We start from the raw sequence: 15,688 nt of genomic DNA, 5'->3' as shown, positions 1-15,688 counted from the left end.
ACATAGTTCATTAATTATAACAATAATACACACACCAGGGCTGGCCCGGTGGCTCAGGTGGTTGTAGCGCCGTGCTCCTAACGCCGAGGTCACCGGTTCGATTCCCACATGGGCCAGTGAGCTGCACCCTCTACAGCTAAGATTGTGAACAACGGCTCTCCCTGGAGCTGGGCTGCCGTGAGCAGCCAGAGGTCAGTGTGGGCTGCTGTGTGCTGCCGTGGGTTACCGTGTGCTGCCAGGAGCGGCCAGTGGCCAGCGTGAGTGGTCGGCAGCCGGCAAGAGCTGCCATGAGCTGCTGTGAGCGGCCAACCAACAACCGGCAACCGACTGCCTCAGTGGGGGGAGCGCAAGGCTCATAATACCAGCTGGGCCAGGGAGCTGTGTCCTACACAACTAGACTGAGAAACAGCGGCTTGAACCGGAGTGTGTGTGTGTGGGTGGGGTGTGGAAAAGGGGGGGGAATAATACGCACACTAACGTAAAGCGTTAATAATGGGGCCTGGTGTTCTTCACTACTTGTTACACTTTTCTGTAAATCCAAAACTGTTCTAAAACACAGTCTATTAACACACACACGCACAGACACAAATACACACACACACACACACACCTGTGCTACCAAAGCATTTGTGGGCCCACCAGCAACACCTTCTCAGGGTCCCACCCATGCAAGAGGCAGAAGTGACCTGCACCCATGACAGTCACCCCACGAGGGGTCATCAGAGAAAAACAAACCACAGCCTATCCCTTTAACCCTCTGCATCGTCCTTGGTGACGTGGGGCCCTTGGACGTGTTGGTTCATGATGTCCACGCGTGCCCACGCTCACCATGAAAAGGTCCCCATGTGACTGAGCCTTGGAAAGGTCTAATCGACATGGCATCCAACAGCAGGGACACAGCTGGCATCTGAGCTCCCTCCAAGGCCACAGGCAGAGGAGAAAAGCACTGAAAACCCATAGCAGCAAAGAGAACAGGACGGGCAGCACCATGTGGGAGCTGGACAAGACAGCTGGTCACCAGGAGACTGAGGGGGCTGGACCCTAAAAGCCCCGCGTTGGAGGCTCCAGGTGCCCACGGTGTGGGCTACACACCTCTGAGGAGGACGCTTGTCCACCTCCAAAGTAGCCGGCGGGATGAGGGCTCGGCCTTGGGGACACTCCTGCCCCCCGCCAGCAGGGCACTCCCAGGCACTTGGACCAGCCACCTGGGGGCGCCCAGGGCAGTCCCCGCAGGACCATGACGTCCACAGCAGCCGGGTGCCCACCATGTCGACGTGGACAGATGACCACGGTCACTGGGGGCAGAGAACAGCAGAGAAGAACCCCAGTGGGAACGGAAGGGCCAAAGTAAACAAGAAGACAGCACCGCCTAGCAGCGCCACGTGTCACCTCATCACGCGTCTACACTGTCTCTCTGAGCTCCGGCTGCGTGGTGGGCGGGAGGGCAGGCGCTAGCACTTCATTGACTTCGTCCTCGCAGGGACGGGAGCCATACCCATGATGGCCACCCTGTTCACGAGGGAGAACCACAGGCTGGACAGAGCTGTGACTGAGGTCACACGCTGGCCAGCGGCACAGCAGGGGCCTGACCCCTCGGCAAAGAGCATGGACTCAGGCCCAGCCCGGAGGAGATGAATCCAGCTCCACACAGGGGCTGCATGAGCTGGGAAAACTGCTTGACTTCTCGGTGCCTCAGGCACCATTCTCGCCACAGAATGGAGACAACAATGGCACGTACCTCACAGGCAGTGTGAGGACCACAGTGTGAAGCCTAAAGTGCTCACTAACTTGCATAATTACGTTACAGGGGGCTTCTTGCCACCATTAACCTCAAAGGGACAGTGAGATCTTCCTTGTCTGAAACAGGAGCAGGACTCTGGTTTAACAAGGAAACATCAGGGCACTGAAAGAGCTCTTGGAAATTAAAAACATAAGGACAAGAAAAAAAAAACTTAATAGATGGTTTGGACAAAAAAAAAAATTTTTTTTTTTTGAGGGTATGTCCTGGAAAGTAAAATGGACAGAAATGGAAAACAGAAAAGCAAACTGGAGGACCAGTCTAGGAGTTCCAACAAATGATCAGTGGTAGATCTAGAAAAAAGGTGATAGAAGGAAAATCATCTAAGAAATAACCGAACAAAAGTATCCCACACCTGAGTGTCCCAAGGTGCCACACTGAAAGATCCTAGCACAAGAGACAAAAAAAGGCCTCACGCCAAGGCATGGTATCATGAAACTTGAAAGCACTGAGACAAAAGGTCTGAAGCACTTTCAGAAGAAAATACACACACAGGAAAGTCAAAATGTCTTCTGACTTCTCAATGAGACTGAAAGCTAAGGGAAAATTACTTCCAATACAGGGTTCCACACCCAGCTAAACTAGCACCAACCCAAAGGCTGGAGCAAAAGCATTTTCAAACGAGGTCTAGGAAAATTTACCTCCCACGCCCCTTTCTCAGGGTGTCCTGGCGGGTGTCTGAACTGGAGATTAAGCCAACAGGGGGGCAGGGAGCCAGGGATGGAGGGAGCAGACAGAGACACAGAGATCCAGGGTGACAGCAAAAGGAAGTCCCAGGACACGCCGTGCCAGGGCCCCAGTGGCACCGGGAGGGATGTGCCACACGCATCAAGGGGCCTGCTCATCCACTGGGAAGATTATGGGCAAATTGGAAACAGGATTTCGAGAAAAGACTAAGAAAGAAAATCAAAACAAATATGATCTAAAAGTTATACAGGGAAGGAAACGTGATGCTAATGGCTCATGAGGATTTCTACATAAAGATGCAAATGCTCAACGAGTAAACGATAAATGGTGATCTAACCCTGCTGGGAGATGGAGGGAGAGCTGAAGTTCCAGAGACGGAGGGGAAGAAGTAACGCCCCAAACAGAAAAGTGTGATTCAGCAATCTGGAAATAATGCCAGGAACCTACTGAGACTGAAAGTGAGCCCTCCTCGGGGTGGGGAAGGGGCGGGACACCTGTTCTCTCTTTAAACCACAGGGGCCTATCCAACACCTTAAAAGAGAAACACTGAACTCAAAAGTAACTTCAAACTATGAAGATAATGTACAATGCAAACTTTACACACAAGCATTGGCAATAACAACAGGTGTCCTGAGCAGGAGGACTCCCAGCCTTTCCACACGCACCTGACCTCATCTGACTCTTTCAACAGTCCCGTTTCACAGACCAGTAAACAGAGGCGGGCGGTAAGGGGTCCGTCTGGGACCACGTGACCAGGGCTGCCCTGGTGGGCACTGACCACGTGCTCTCCATCCCGGCCCCTCACTGTGCCTCCATGCACACACACGGGGCAGCTCCATCTTGTTCCAAACCAAATCTTTTAAAACTTCCCACAGAAGAGACATTAAAAAAAGCAAACTTTAAAAAGACCAGACACATTCAAACCACCAAATTAGACAATAAAATACGCAGTCGGGGTCCCCACCACCCAACAGCATCCTGCATACAATCTCATTCACCCAATAAATGAACAGAAATAAAACGAAGCTGAAACAGCCCCCAGGGCTGTCAGACTACACTCACAGAACCTTTAAAACAACCACCAAGAAAGGACTTGCCACCAGGGTGGCATTCTCACCTCTCCTGATTGTGAAGCTCCCTTGAGGTAAACAGCCACCTGGGGTGGGCTGGAATGGGCTTGGGTCAGCCTGGAAACCTCGGAGACATGGAAGGGACGGAAAGACGAGCAGCCGGTCATAAATGAGGTGCTCTGCTCTACATACTTAGCATAATCCTAAAAACAAACCACCATACCCAAATACACCATCCCCTGTATGAACAGTAACTGCCCTCACTTAATTACCAAAAACAATCTAAATGTTGCACAGGCAGTTGGTCAGATGGGGTATTTTGGACACAATTTTTCCTGCCCCTCCCATAAGCAACAAACATTACAGAAGGCCTCCTTCATGGCAGGCCCCTGGGCTGGGAGCATGACATGCCTACCTACCCTCCTGGGGAGGTGGCGATGGGAGCAGTGGCTCTAACTGCTGTTCACCCTGAAAGAGTGGAGGGAAAAGCACGTGCAAAGGCCCAGTGGCCGCAGGGATGGAGCAGATGGGCCAGACCCGCTGGCCCCGGTCCCTGGGTCTTTCCCCATCAGTGAAGAGAAGCACAAAAAGGAGACTTTCTCTGTCCTTTGGATATAAAAACCACAGTCACCCACCCTGGAATGAAGGTTTCTCCTCCATGGGGCTGGGAATGGGCCTGGCTATGGAGAGCCCCCATTCAGCCACCCCCCCCCCCAGGACAGCCCCCTGCTCAGCACATCCTGGCTCTCAGTCATGGAAGGAGACAACTGCTACCTGCGTCACTGGATTCTCAGTGGGGTTTGGGGACTGACCCCACGCCCCACTGCGCTGAGCCTGGGGAACGGTCCTCCCGGTGGTTAGGCCTCTATGGGTTCCACTCAGTCTGGGTGACCCGGAGTGCCCAGCAGCCGAGACACAGCCTCACCTCTACACACAAATTCCAGGAAGCTTCTGAAACGGCCATATGCCAACCCACAACGGAAGGCTGGCCGAGGGTGACAGCCACCTGGCATGCCCAGTTGGGACGGACCGGGCCTCTCGGCTGCTGGGCTGATGAAGGTGGCTGTGGCTGCCCCAGAGGTGAGGTCTGGAAGGTTAGCCCAAGCTAGGAGTTGGGCAAACAGCACACACGACTCCTTACATAACTGCCAGCGGCTCCAAACTTTGTGAAGGCACCTAGCTGGCAACCGAGGCAGCTAAGACGAGGCTGGTGACCCCCCGCGGGTCTGCCTGGGACACAGGTACAAGTGACACGCATCCATAGCCCTGTCTGGCAGCATCAACACAGAATGAGGTTGTTATGGTTTTTGTCCTTTTTTTCTTGGGGGGGGCATAAGGTTAGCTCTTGCAACCTGTCCCCAGGTCATGGCTCTGACAAGACCTAGGTAGGCCCTGAGGCCTGGAAGCCACTAGCACCACTGGTCCCCTGGCTATGCTCTGGGTCCCCTGGGCTATGCTCTGTGTCCCCCCAGCAGCATATGTGCACGGAGGGTTTGTATGAGCCCTCATGGCAACGTGTGATCTCAGGAAGGAAAGAGGCCGAGATGTCCCAGTCCTCCGAGGAAACCATGACACAGCTCGTCTCTGCCCACTGGCACGCACCCACGTGAGCCCACACCCTCCCTGCTCCACTTCCCTTTCCTGCGGCCCCGCACAGCGCAGCCCACGTTTCCTAATTCTGGGGTCCCAAACAGACGAGCGGGCCCTGCTGCTGCTGGGGGAGGGGCGCACGCGCCGTCCACGAGGGGGACCCACCGCCGGCAGCCCACCCGCCCCGCCGCCAGCACCCCCCACCCATAGCCCGTGGGGGGGGGCTGCCTGCTGTTGTTTGTCTTTTACAAAAACACCTTGCAAAATGGACGTCAGAAAAGCCCCCACTCCCCACTCCCCTCAGCCGCCGCATGCGTCTACCTCCGACCATCTCAGAGTGGACACGCGGGCCCCGCAGCCACGCTCAGCATATCGCCCACACCGGGGACCTGCCGAGCAGAGCAGGCGAGCGAGCGCACGTCAACACGGGCCGCGCCACGACGCTGTCGTCAGTGCAAACCGGAGCCAGGACCCGCAGAGGCAGCGGGGACGGGAGCCGCCGCGGGCTCGGCCGGGACGCAGGTGCCGCCGACGCGGCCCGAGCCCCCACGCGCAGCCACGCAGGGTGAGCCGCCAGCTGCGCACACGCCCCTCGCCCGTGGGCCGGCCGGGGCTCGGAGGACGATGGATGTTTCCCCAGCCCCGCAGCCCCTGACAGGCCCGCCAGGCGCGCTGCTCTGGGGCCAGTTTGCCCCAAATCCTCACCCCTCCGAGAAGCAACGGCCTCCCCCTGCTCCCCCTGCGCTCGCTCCCCCCGCGCGGGGCTGCTGCGGTCGCATCACCGCGTCTGTGCTGGGAACGTCCCCTGCGGGCACACGGCCTGCGAGGCGGCTGCCGGCCCCTCCGCGGGCGGAAAACGCAGGAGCGCTGCCTGCGCGGTACTCACGGCGTCCTCCTGCCTCCCCAGCTGACTTCTTTATGCTCCGCGGGGCGGCGGGCGTGAAACGTGCATGTCCCTGCCCTTCAGCGCTGATGCTGCCCCGGCGCCCCTCGACCCCGACAATGGGCTGTGGGCTCCCACGCAGGAGACAGGAGGGACGCTTAGAGGCAGGCTGGCCGGCCAGTGCCCCTCCGCTCACATCCCTGCCGCCTCATGTCTTCAGGCCCGGGTGGTACCCGGCTCCCCTGGGAAGCTGGAGCCGGCAGCTGAGGCACCAACTAAAACACGGCCTGGATATCAAGGAGCTGACGTCACATGAAAACAAGCATCTCTGCATTGAGCCGGTCCTGAGAGCAGGCAGTAGCCAAACGGAGGCAGCTGGGCCTCAGGGAGCCTTTCAAATGCAGCCTCCCAGGGACAGAACCCAGCTGGCCCCACGGCCAAATGAGGTCCGCTGGCCAGGCTGCTGGGACACAGTGGCCACCGAGGCAGGAGAGACCAACCTACATCCAGAGGCCAAGAATGGGCCCAACACGAATGCTTCAGGGTCCCAGCCGGTGCCGAGGACAGGAGAGACAGAGAAGCCGAGGGTCCAGTCAAAAGCTGGCTGAACCCTAGGTCAGGTGGCCTTTGGAAGTTGTTGCCGCTCTGGGGGGCAGTGGGCACAGGGAAGGGCAGAAAGGGGGACATTCCACACACCAGGAGGTGAGAATCGGGGTGCCTGGCTGGGATCACAGGAGGGGCCCCCGCTGACTCATGCCACCTATGTCCTGCCGTGGTGGCCAAAGCAGAACACGAGCCCAGGCGTCCAGCCCTCACCGGCCACCTGACAGCCCACTCCTACTGCCCTCCAAATCCAAAACCCATGCAGAAAAGATGGCACTAGCCCTGCATCCACCTGGCACTCCACACTGGGAGCACAGGAAGTGACAGGAAACGTCTATCCCCGCCCTCCAACAAACACGTGCTGCCAGCATGGGGCAGAGATCTGGGGAAGGTGAGCGTCCTGGCTGGAACCTCCCACCTCCGATGGGTTATAAGCAGGCGGCCAGAGTTCTGCGTGCAAACTCCCGCCCTGCAGGCTCTGGCTGTGTGGCCTGAAGCATCCGGCGGCTGACTGGCCGTGCCACAGCCTTTCCTAGGACGTGCTATGCGTAAATACAACACTCAGGGGCACCATTCAAGGAGAAGGTCCCCAAGTGTCCTCTACTGGAAACGCAGGTTGACCAGGTTTCAGTGCTCCCAGCCAACCAACAAGCTTAAGGCTGGCTTTTACAGTTTCGGTTGACTGAGTAACACCAAAATACTCACTATCGGGGCCTTTACGGAAAGCTTGCCGACCCGACTATGACCGACCGTAAAGTCACAAAATAACTGACGCTCCATCTCCCCCGGGCTCCAGGGAAAACGCAGGGTTAGTGAGTCCCGTGTGAACAGTCACACGACTGGCTCGACACGACCCCCAGCACCTTCCAGCCGTGGCAGGCCCGGTCCATCCACAACATGTACTTTTGTAGGACACGAGAAAATCAGGTTGAATCGGCAGACTGCTGATTTTACTGGAAGCCGATTTTAGGTGGAAAACTAGCTTTTCCGGTATGTTGCAAATAATTTGAGACAAAGATGAATGAAACTGGATTTTTAATAGCCATACCTGTAAGTACCAGGGAATAAAAAGCAGGTGTTAAGTCATTTTGGAAGCATTTGTGGTAACCTGCCCACCTGGGCCTGAAGGACACTCCCGACGGCCTCGGCCCGCCGGTCCAGACTCCCCCCTGCACCAGCTGAGGCCCCACGCCCCGCCCTGAGCTTGGCTCGTCCCTGTTGCTCCCGGGGACGCTGCACTGGCTTGACCACACCTGACGGAGGCACCTTGCTTCCCACTTTATCAAGAGCTGAGCTGGGGGTGGTTGGCGGTGAGCTGGCCTTACTGAGCCCTCAGCACGTTCCTGGAGTCCTTCCAAACTCGGTTAGTGTGCATGCAGCCTCCTTTATGGGGGGAAATGGAGGCACAGGGAGCCACACCCACCTGCCCAGAGCTGCTCAGCTCACCACAGAGCCAGGGTCTGGTCCCAGCAGCTCAGCAGCACCCTTTGAATGTTATGCCCACCACATTCTATGGTCTCACAGACACATACGTCCCCGGCTGCCACCAGGGCCATGCTGAGCCGACACCTGGCTTCCCCATGTGCGTCACGGTCAGTGGAGGTAATCTCTCCATAATCTCTCTGGACTGACAGGCCGAGTGAATCAGGACCAACTCAGCTCTGCCCCCAATCTCAGTGTGGACACCATGGCTCTCCTTCCATAGCCCTTCCCGGGTGGCCACCCTGAGTGTCCACCACAGACCCCAGGGAAGCCAAGGGGCCAGCCTGGGACAGGAGATTGCTGGAGGACCACCTTGTCCGTTGGGTGGCCCTGCCCAGCTGCACGCTGCCCAGGCCTGTGGCCACCCACCAAGGGTCCCCAAAGAGTATGTGGGCGGGAACAACAGCAGAAACGCCCCAAGGAAGGACAGCACTGGGGCCTGCAGCCTCCACGTCCAGCCCTGTGTGACAAGCCCTGCTGTCCAGCGAGCCTCCTCCTCCAGGAAGCCCCTCGGGACAATGCTCACCACCCCCAGGACAGCCCCAAGTGACAGAAAAGCTTGTTTAATGCACTGAAGTCTCCAGCCCCGTAAGTGCCACCAAATATCCCTTAAGACACACTGAATACTACTGGTCCTCCGCCTTTTACAAGCACTATGGTACTTACAGCCCCATTATTTCCACTTCATAAGTATGGACAGGCGGTCACTAAACAGCCAGTCACTGGCTTAAGGACAATGTAAGTGTCCCTCCCTTCGGCACAGCCACGGCCACTGCTGGGACGCAGGTCTGCACACTCAAGCACTGCCACACCTTCCCAGGAGGTGACCCAACCCTCCCAGCCGCCCTGCTGGGGGCTCGCGCCAGCTGTCAATTACCTCCCAGCCCACAGTCCCTGGGAAGGGCCCACAGGAGGGGCCGGCAGGAACTGGAGGTCCGGTCCCATGGAGCGGGAGTTGGCTGGACATTAAGGGCAAGCGGCTGTCTGAGGGAACGAGAGGGTGGTGTGTGGCAGGACACAGGCAGCAGGACCCCACTGTCCTTGGGAAAAGGTGCCGGACCTGGGCCTCCCCACTTACGGGGGACCATGGGTGGGGCAATAGGCTCAGCTATACCTACCTGCGAGGCCTGCTCACCGGGCCTCAGGCTCCCACAGACTGGCCCAGGGCGTGCTGACCACCAGCACCGGCGCAGCACCGACTTCACAGCCCTCGGACCGCCTCGGCCCCAGCCCCCAAACCTCTCCAGTGACCCTGTGTCAGAAGGGGTCCTGCACCTCCAGGACAGCCTGGTGTGAACCCCCCACCCACAGTCTGACTCAGACCTCTGCATGGGACCCCCCCAGAAGCAGTTCTGCGAGGGCACCAGGACCCCATAAACCTGAATAGCCTCAACCACAAAACATGACACGAGAGGGCCACGGAGACCCCGTGCAGAGAGCATTTCCCAGGGACAGATCCACCTGCACAGCGCTGGGGGGGTCAGGCCCCCCCCCCGGGAGGCTAGACAATCGGACCTAGATGGTGGCCTCCAAAAGACATGTCCATGTCCTAACCCCAAGAACCTGCAGATGCGGCCTCGTTTGGAAAATGGTTTTGCAGGCAAGCTTGAGCACCTCAGTCGCGCTGGAGTAGCCGGTGGCTAGTGTCCCCAGGGGGAGGGACGGTGCCATGTGAAGACCGGGGGACAGACCGCAGGGCAGCCTCTCGCAGTCAGGCATGCCATCCAGCACGGAAGCCAGACAGGCTCACACGCATGCCTGGCCCCGCAGCCTCCACAGGGAGCTGGGCGTCCTTGCCTCCAGGCTCAAAGGGAAAGTCTGTCTTGCTGAGCCGCCCGTCTGGGAGCTTTTCGTTATGGCACTGGGGGATCAAACTCACCCTTCCACACACCACAGTGAACAGGGACGGCAAGGAGAGGGTCCCTGAGAGGCCCTTGGCAGGATGCCCCAAGGGGGACTGTTACCATTACTGCAATGACGGGCACTGTCGGCAGGGGGCTGGCCCCACCGCCTTCACCTGGAGGCACCCCTGCATTAAGGGGACTAATCTGCTGTTTGTCACGGTGATTATCTGATTTTGAGGAACCACGGCCCAGGTGTCCTGGCCGCCGCCAAGTAAGACATTTGCTGCATCTTCAGGAGAAGCGGCTAGGCCCTCCGAGTCCCTGCCGAGGGGCAGAGCAGAGGCTGTGTCTCGGGCCTCAGGACGGCAACAGGCGACGCATCCTGCCAGAGAGCCGCCCAGCACCACCCTGCACAGATATGCACGCCAATGAAGCAAAGCCCAAAATGCAAGAAACAAAATATTCCTACCATGTGGGGTAGCCAGGAAGGAGAACACTAACAGATGTGAACGCACCAAAGCAAACACCAACATGTCTTTGACCAGAGGCACCAAGGCACGAGGCGGGGCGGCCTGAGGGAAAGACTGCTGGCGCACAGTGGTGTGGCATGAAGAGCCCATCCAGCGTGAGAAGGGCACAGACAGAGGGCCACGGGGCAGTACGACCTGGTGGAGATGCCGAAGGTCAGTGTCAGGCACAATGAACCCTGGGCTGCCCGACCCACCCTGCCCAGAGCCAGCAGGCGACCACCCTCAGACACCAACGCTGCCGCGTCATCCTCTGCCTCAGCAAGCCACCCAGAGCCGTGTGGGCCCCACCTTGCCGGGACATCCCCAGTGAGCCCACCTGTCCCCACAGCACCTAGGGCCACCATGTCACCAGGTTCTCGACTCTTGGTCATGCTACTCACTCACCACTCCCCCCAGCCCTGGAAGGCCCCGGAAATGTGCATCCACTTGCTTGCTAGCCCCTAACGGCAATGCCTCATTGCTGACGGCAGGGAGCGCGGCCTCCCGCCTGAACCCCGACAGCATATTCACCTCTGTCGCTTGTAACCGGCAGGCCTGCTCACATAGGACCCAGAACCGGACTGAAGTCAGACCCCTCAGAGTGGGAGCCTAACAGGGCCCCGTGCACAGCTTCTGATGATGCTTCGACATACACGTGTCTGACGTGCGCATGGATAAGCAGCCCAGGGGAAGTGCACACGATGGAACATTACTCAGTCGCAAAAAGGAATGAAGCAACACGCAGACAGGAGCTGAGTAAGGACACGGACGGCCAGGACTACCCGCAGCCCAACGCCATCCAGCAGACAGACACAGAGCACTGCACCCCCAACACCCTTCTCGGGGGCACATGGCACGTTTTCCAGGAGAGACCACTAAGAGGCCTCAAATTAACTCTCAATAGACTAAAAAGATGGATCTCATGCAAAGTACCTTCTCCGACCACAGCAGGAGCAAGTCAGACGTCAGTAACAGAAGGAAAACTGGACAATTCACGAAATTGTAAAAACTAACACACCTTAAACAACCAACAGACCAAAGAAGAAATCACAAGAGAAATAAAAACATACTTAGAGACAAATGAAAACGAGACACAACACACCAAAACTTACAGGGTGCAGAGAAAACGGGGCTAGCAACTGTAAATGCTGACATTAAAAAACAAGAAACATCTCAGGTCAGCAACCTAACTTTACCACTTAAAGAACTAGGAAAAGAAGAACAAACTAAACCAAAGCTACCAGAGGAAGGACATAATACAGATTAGAGCAAAGAGAAATGAAATAAACAACAGAAAAACAATAGAAAAAATCAATGAAAAGACCAACAAAATTGAAAAACCTTTAGCTAGATCAGGGGTGTCCAAACTGCGGCCCGCGGGCCAACTGCGGCCCGCAATCCATTTTTAATTGGCCCGCAGCAAATTCCAAAAATATATTTAGTTTACTTAAATAAACCAGGTGAGGCAATACGTACTTCACCTCGAGTGAGTGGCCAGGCTGTTTGTGTATTTTACCGCATAGGGCCCTTGGTGACAAACGTTGAAAAAAGTTTGGACACCCCTGAGCTAGATGGTCTGAGGGGAAAAAAAGGAAAGACATTACTAAAATCAGAAGGGAAAGTGGGGACATTACTATTGATTCTACAGAAATAAAATTGATTATAAGAGAGTACTACGAACAGTTACATGCCAACAAGCTGGATTACCTAGATGAAATGGACAAATTCCTAGAGATACAAAACCAACAGGACTAAACCACAAAGAAATAGAAAATCTAAGTAGACCCGTAACTGGTAAGGAGAGTGAATCAGAAATCAAAGTCTTCCCACAAAGAAAAACCCTGACCTGACAGCTTCACTGGTGAATTCCACCAAACATTTAAAGAACTAATACCAATCCTTCTCCAACTTTTCCTAAAATCAAAGAGGAGGGAACAGTTCCCAACTCATTCAAAGAGGCCAGCATAACCCTGACACCAAAGCCAGACAAAGACACCACAAGAAAACTACAGACCAACATCGCTTATGAACACTGATTCAAAGATCCTCAACAAAATACCAGCAAACAGCATTCAGCAGCACATTAAAAGGATTACACGTCCTGACCAGGTGGGGTTTATTCATGACAGGGAAGCTCAATATAGGAGCAGTGAGTGTAACATCCACATGGACAGAACAAAGGAGAAGAAGAAAACCACAGGATTACTTCAGCTGATGCAGAAGAGGCTCTTAACGAATTTGAAAATCCTTTCATGATAAAATACTCCACAAACTAGAAACAGAAGGTAGCATGTGTGCTTTTTTGCCACACTACCAAGCAATTTCTCAATTTTGATATTATCTGGAGATAATGTCACATCCCACAGGTTAAGGGCTTGGTCCTACAAGGCTCCCCCCTTCAGATCCCAATCACCAATCCCGGCTGTCCCCTGTGCTTCTGACCCACCAGCTATAGGTCGGACGTTCCCGTGACCCCTCCTCAGAGTCCATTAATTTGCCTTGGGGCTCACAGAGAAACATTTCACTTACCAGATTAACTCAGAACAGCCAAGTGGAAGAGAAGCATAGGCCAGGTGTGGGGAGAGGGCCCAGAGCTCCCATGCCCAACCCAAAGGGCCCATCAACCTGGACACTCTCTGAACCCACCCCGAACCCACCCCAAAGTTCCATAGGACTTTAGGAATTTCTATGGAGACTTAGGTGTACACACACACACACACACACACACACACACACACACACACGATTGATTAACTCACTGGCCAATGGAGACTGACTCATGCTCCAGCCCCTCCCCCTCCCCAGGTCAGGGGGGTGGGGCTGAAAGTTCAAACCTCTAATCACAAGGTTTCTGTGGTGACAGCCCCACCCTAGGCAATCCAGGGGCCCCACCCCAAGTCATCTCATTGGCAAAAACTCAAGTGTGTCAAAAGTATGGCCTACTGAATGACAAAAGATACTCCTATCCCTCCAAGGGGAAATTCCAAGGGTGTTCTGAGCCTGGAATTGAGGACAAAGGTCACAGAGGTGCCAAAAAAATGTACACATTGTAAGAAAGGAAAACGGTATTAAACTAATACTCAATATGGACCAGTAACAAACGACGGACACAAGTCACGTTTGACTTCTGCAACTACAAGAGGTGCTCAAAGTGGTTACCATCAGCGTGATTTTAATAGTTTTTCTCCTTTCTTAAAATGTGTATACATTTTTTGGCACCGCAGGTATTTCTTATGCCATAGAAGGAAAGTACCTCAGCGTAATGAAAGCCACATATGAAAAGTCCCCAGCAGGCGTGTGTGCTGAGGTTCCCAGAGCCGTCCCGTGAGGCCCATGTTGCCTCCTGCTCACCAGTACCCCAGGGACTGGAAAAGCACTGGCCTCACCATCAGGACGGAGGTACTTAATGTGGCTGCGAGCTCGGGAAGTCTGACCACCGGATATCAGGGGACCCGGCAAGATAGCTTCTCCCAAGGGCACACCGACAGACGCCCCAACCACGGCAGAACTCCCGAAGGACTCGGGGATCACGCATGAGCCGAGATGTACAAATGAGGTGTTGGAGTGTGCCTCCCGATACGTGACCATGATTCTAGACGATGCAGGAAGCTATCCAAGCCATGCTACGCAAGCTGGTCGCCGCAGACAATGTGTGACTGGCCTCCCAGTGCCGTGCTGACCCCTCTTCTACCTCTCGTGCCCCAAGAGACTTTTGATTTGCTGTTGCGAGGCACAGAAATCAAACCCCTTTGCTGTTGATGAAGCCATATTCAGCCCCCAGAGCATACCTGAAGGTACTACTGGACTCCTCCAAACTGAAGTCTTTACCAAAAAAGGCTTCTACTTGTTGTGGGAAGGATAACAGTTCTCCAACTGTTGGTGAGATACTAGCAGACCAAGTACTCCCACATTTGGCACACCAACCCCACAAACCACGTCTGTTTCAAGTAAAGTAGGGACTCCAATGTCCCTCACAGGGTAAAGGGTTACAGTACAGACACCTGCTTTGCAGCCCCCAGCTGTAGAAGCCTCAATTCCTTCAACATCAGCAGTTCAGAATGTTCTGATTAATCCATCATTCACTGGGTCAAAAACATTCTTATTACCACTAACGTAGTGTCATCACAAAATACTGCCAGTGACTCATCAAATGCATTGAAAACAAAACGTGACAATGATGATACGATAACTTGTAGTCTAGCCTTGATGCATGTAACACGTATGCTTGGTCTTGACTCCATTGTACTGAGATTGTACTGTTGTGTTTTAGAAAAAACTTAAATAGTATTTAATGAGTAAATAGTTACCATACTTTTCAATCGAGATGTTTTTTCTCTTGAGATGTTGGATTTTCTTTAATAGCACTCAATGGTTTTTCATCAGCCTTTACGTGTAAAAAATAAAGTTGTTATTCTTCAATTTACAAAAAGAAAACCTGACAGCAATCTTATCAATGGTGAAAGACTGAACGCTTTTCCTCTAAGATCAGGAACAAGACAAGCATGCCCGCTCTCACCACTTCTGTTCAACACAGCACTGGAAATTCTAGCCAGAGCAACTAGGCAAGAAAAAGAAAGAAAAGCGATCCAGATTGGAAAGGAATAATAAAATTATCTCTGTTCACAGATGACACAGAAAAATCTAATGATTCCACAAAAAACAAATTCAGCAAAATGGTAGGCTACAAAGTCAACACAAAAATCAGTGGCGTTTCTATACACTAGCAATGAACAACCGAGAAAGGAAATTAATAAAACAGCTCCATTTGCAACAGCTTCCAAAAGAATAAAACACTTAGAATAAGGCTAACAAGGAGGTGAAAGACTTTTTACACTGAAAACTATAAAACAGTGCTGAAAGAAATTAAAGGCAACATAAATAAGTGGAAGGATATTCCATGTCTATGGATTAGAGTGTTAATCCCACCTATCACGATATACAGGTTCAACGTAATCCCTATCAAAATCTCAGTGATGCTTTTTGCAGAAATAGAAAAACCCACCATAAAAATCCATATGGAATCACAAGGGACCCCAAATAGCTAAAGCAATCTTAAATAAGAACAAAGCTGGAGACATCGCACTTCCTGATTTAAAAACTTACTACAAAGCTACAGTGATCAAATCAGTGTGGTCCTGGCAGAAAGACAGACATACAGACCAGTGGAACAGAACGGAGAGCACCGAAATAAACCCTCATGTCTACGGTCCAATGATTTCCAA

At 54.0% G+C, this 15,688-nt stretch overlaps 1 protein-coding gene across 3 annotated transcripts in view; it reads right to left on the bottom strand.

The window, feature by feature from the left end:
* The window catches only part of PRKCZ (protein kinase C zeta), a 93,470-nt gene that overhangs the window by 66,915 nt on the left and 10,867 nt on the right, over nt 1-15,688 (bottom strand). The window contains exon 1 of one of the 3 annotated variants that reach the window (XM_033113719.1): nt 6,032-6,233. The exons of 1 other annotated variant lie outside the window; for it this stretch is intronic. Coding sequence is in view for 1 of the 2 variants with exons in the window: in XM_033113718.1 (XP_032969609.1) it covers nt 5,467-5,476 (10 nt within the window). In the remaining variant the exon portion in view is untranslated. Of the gene's footprint in view, nt 1-5,466; nt 5,511-6,031; nt 6,234-15,688 lie in introns of those variants that run through there. One more of the 3 variants, XM_033113718.1, reaches the window with a different exon arrangement.

This window comes from Rhinolophus ferrumequinum, chromosome 9 (assembly GCF_004115265.2).
Source record: "Rhinolophus ferrumequinum isolate MPI-CBG mRhiFer1 chromosome 9, mRhiFer1_v1.p, whole genome shotgun sequence".
NCBI lineage: Eukaryota > Metazoa > Chordata > Mammalia > Chiroptera > Rhinolophidae > Rhinolophus > Rhinolophus ferrumequinum.
The sequence above is the reverse complement of the archived record's forward strand: the minus strand, read 5'-3'. Positions and strand labels throughout refer to the sequence as shown.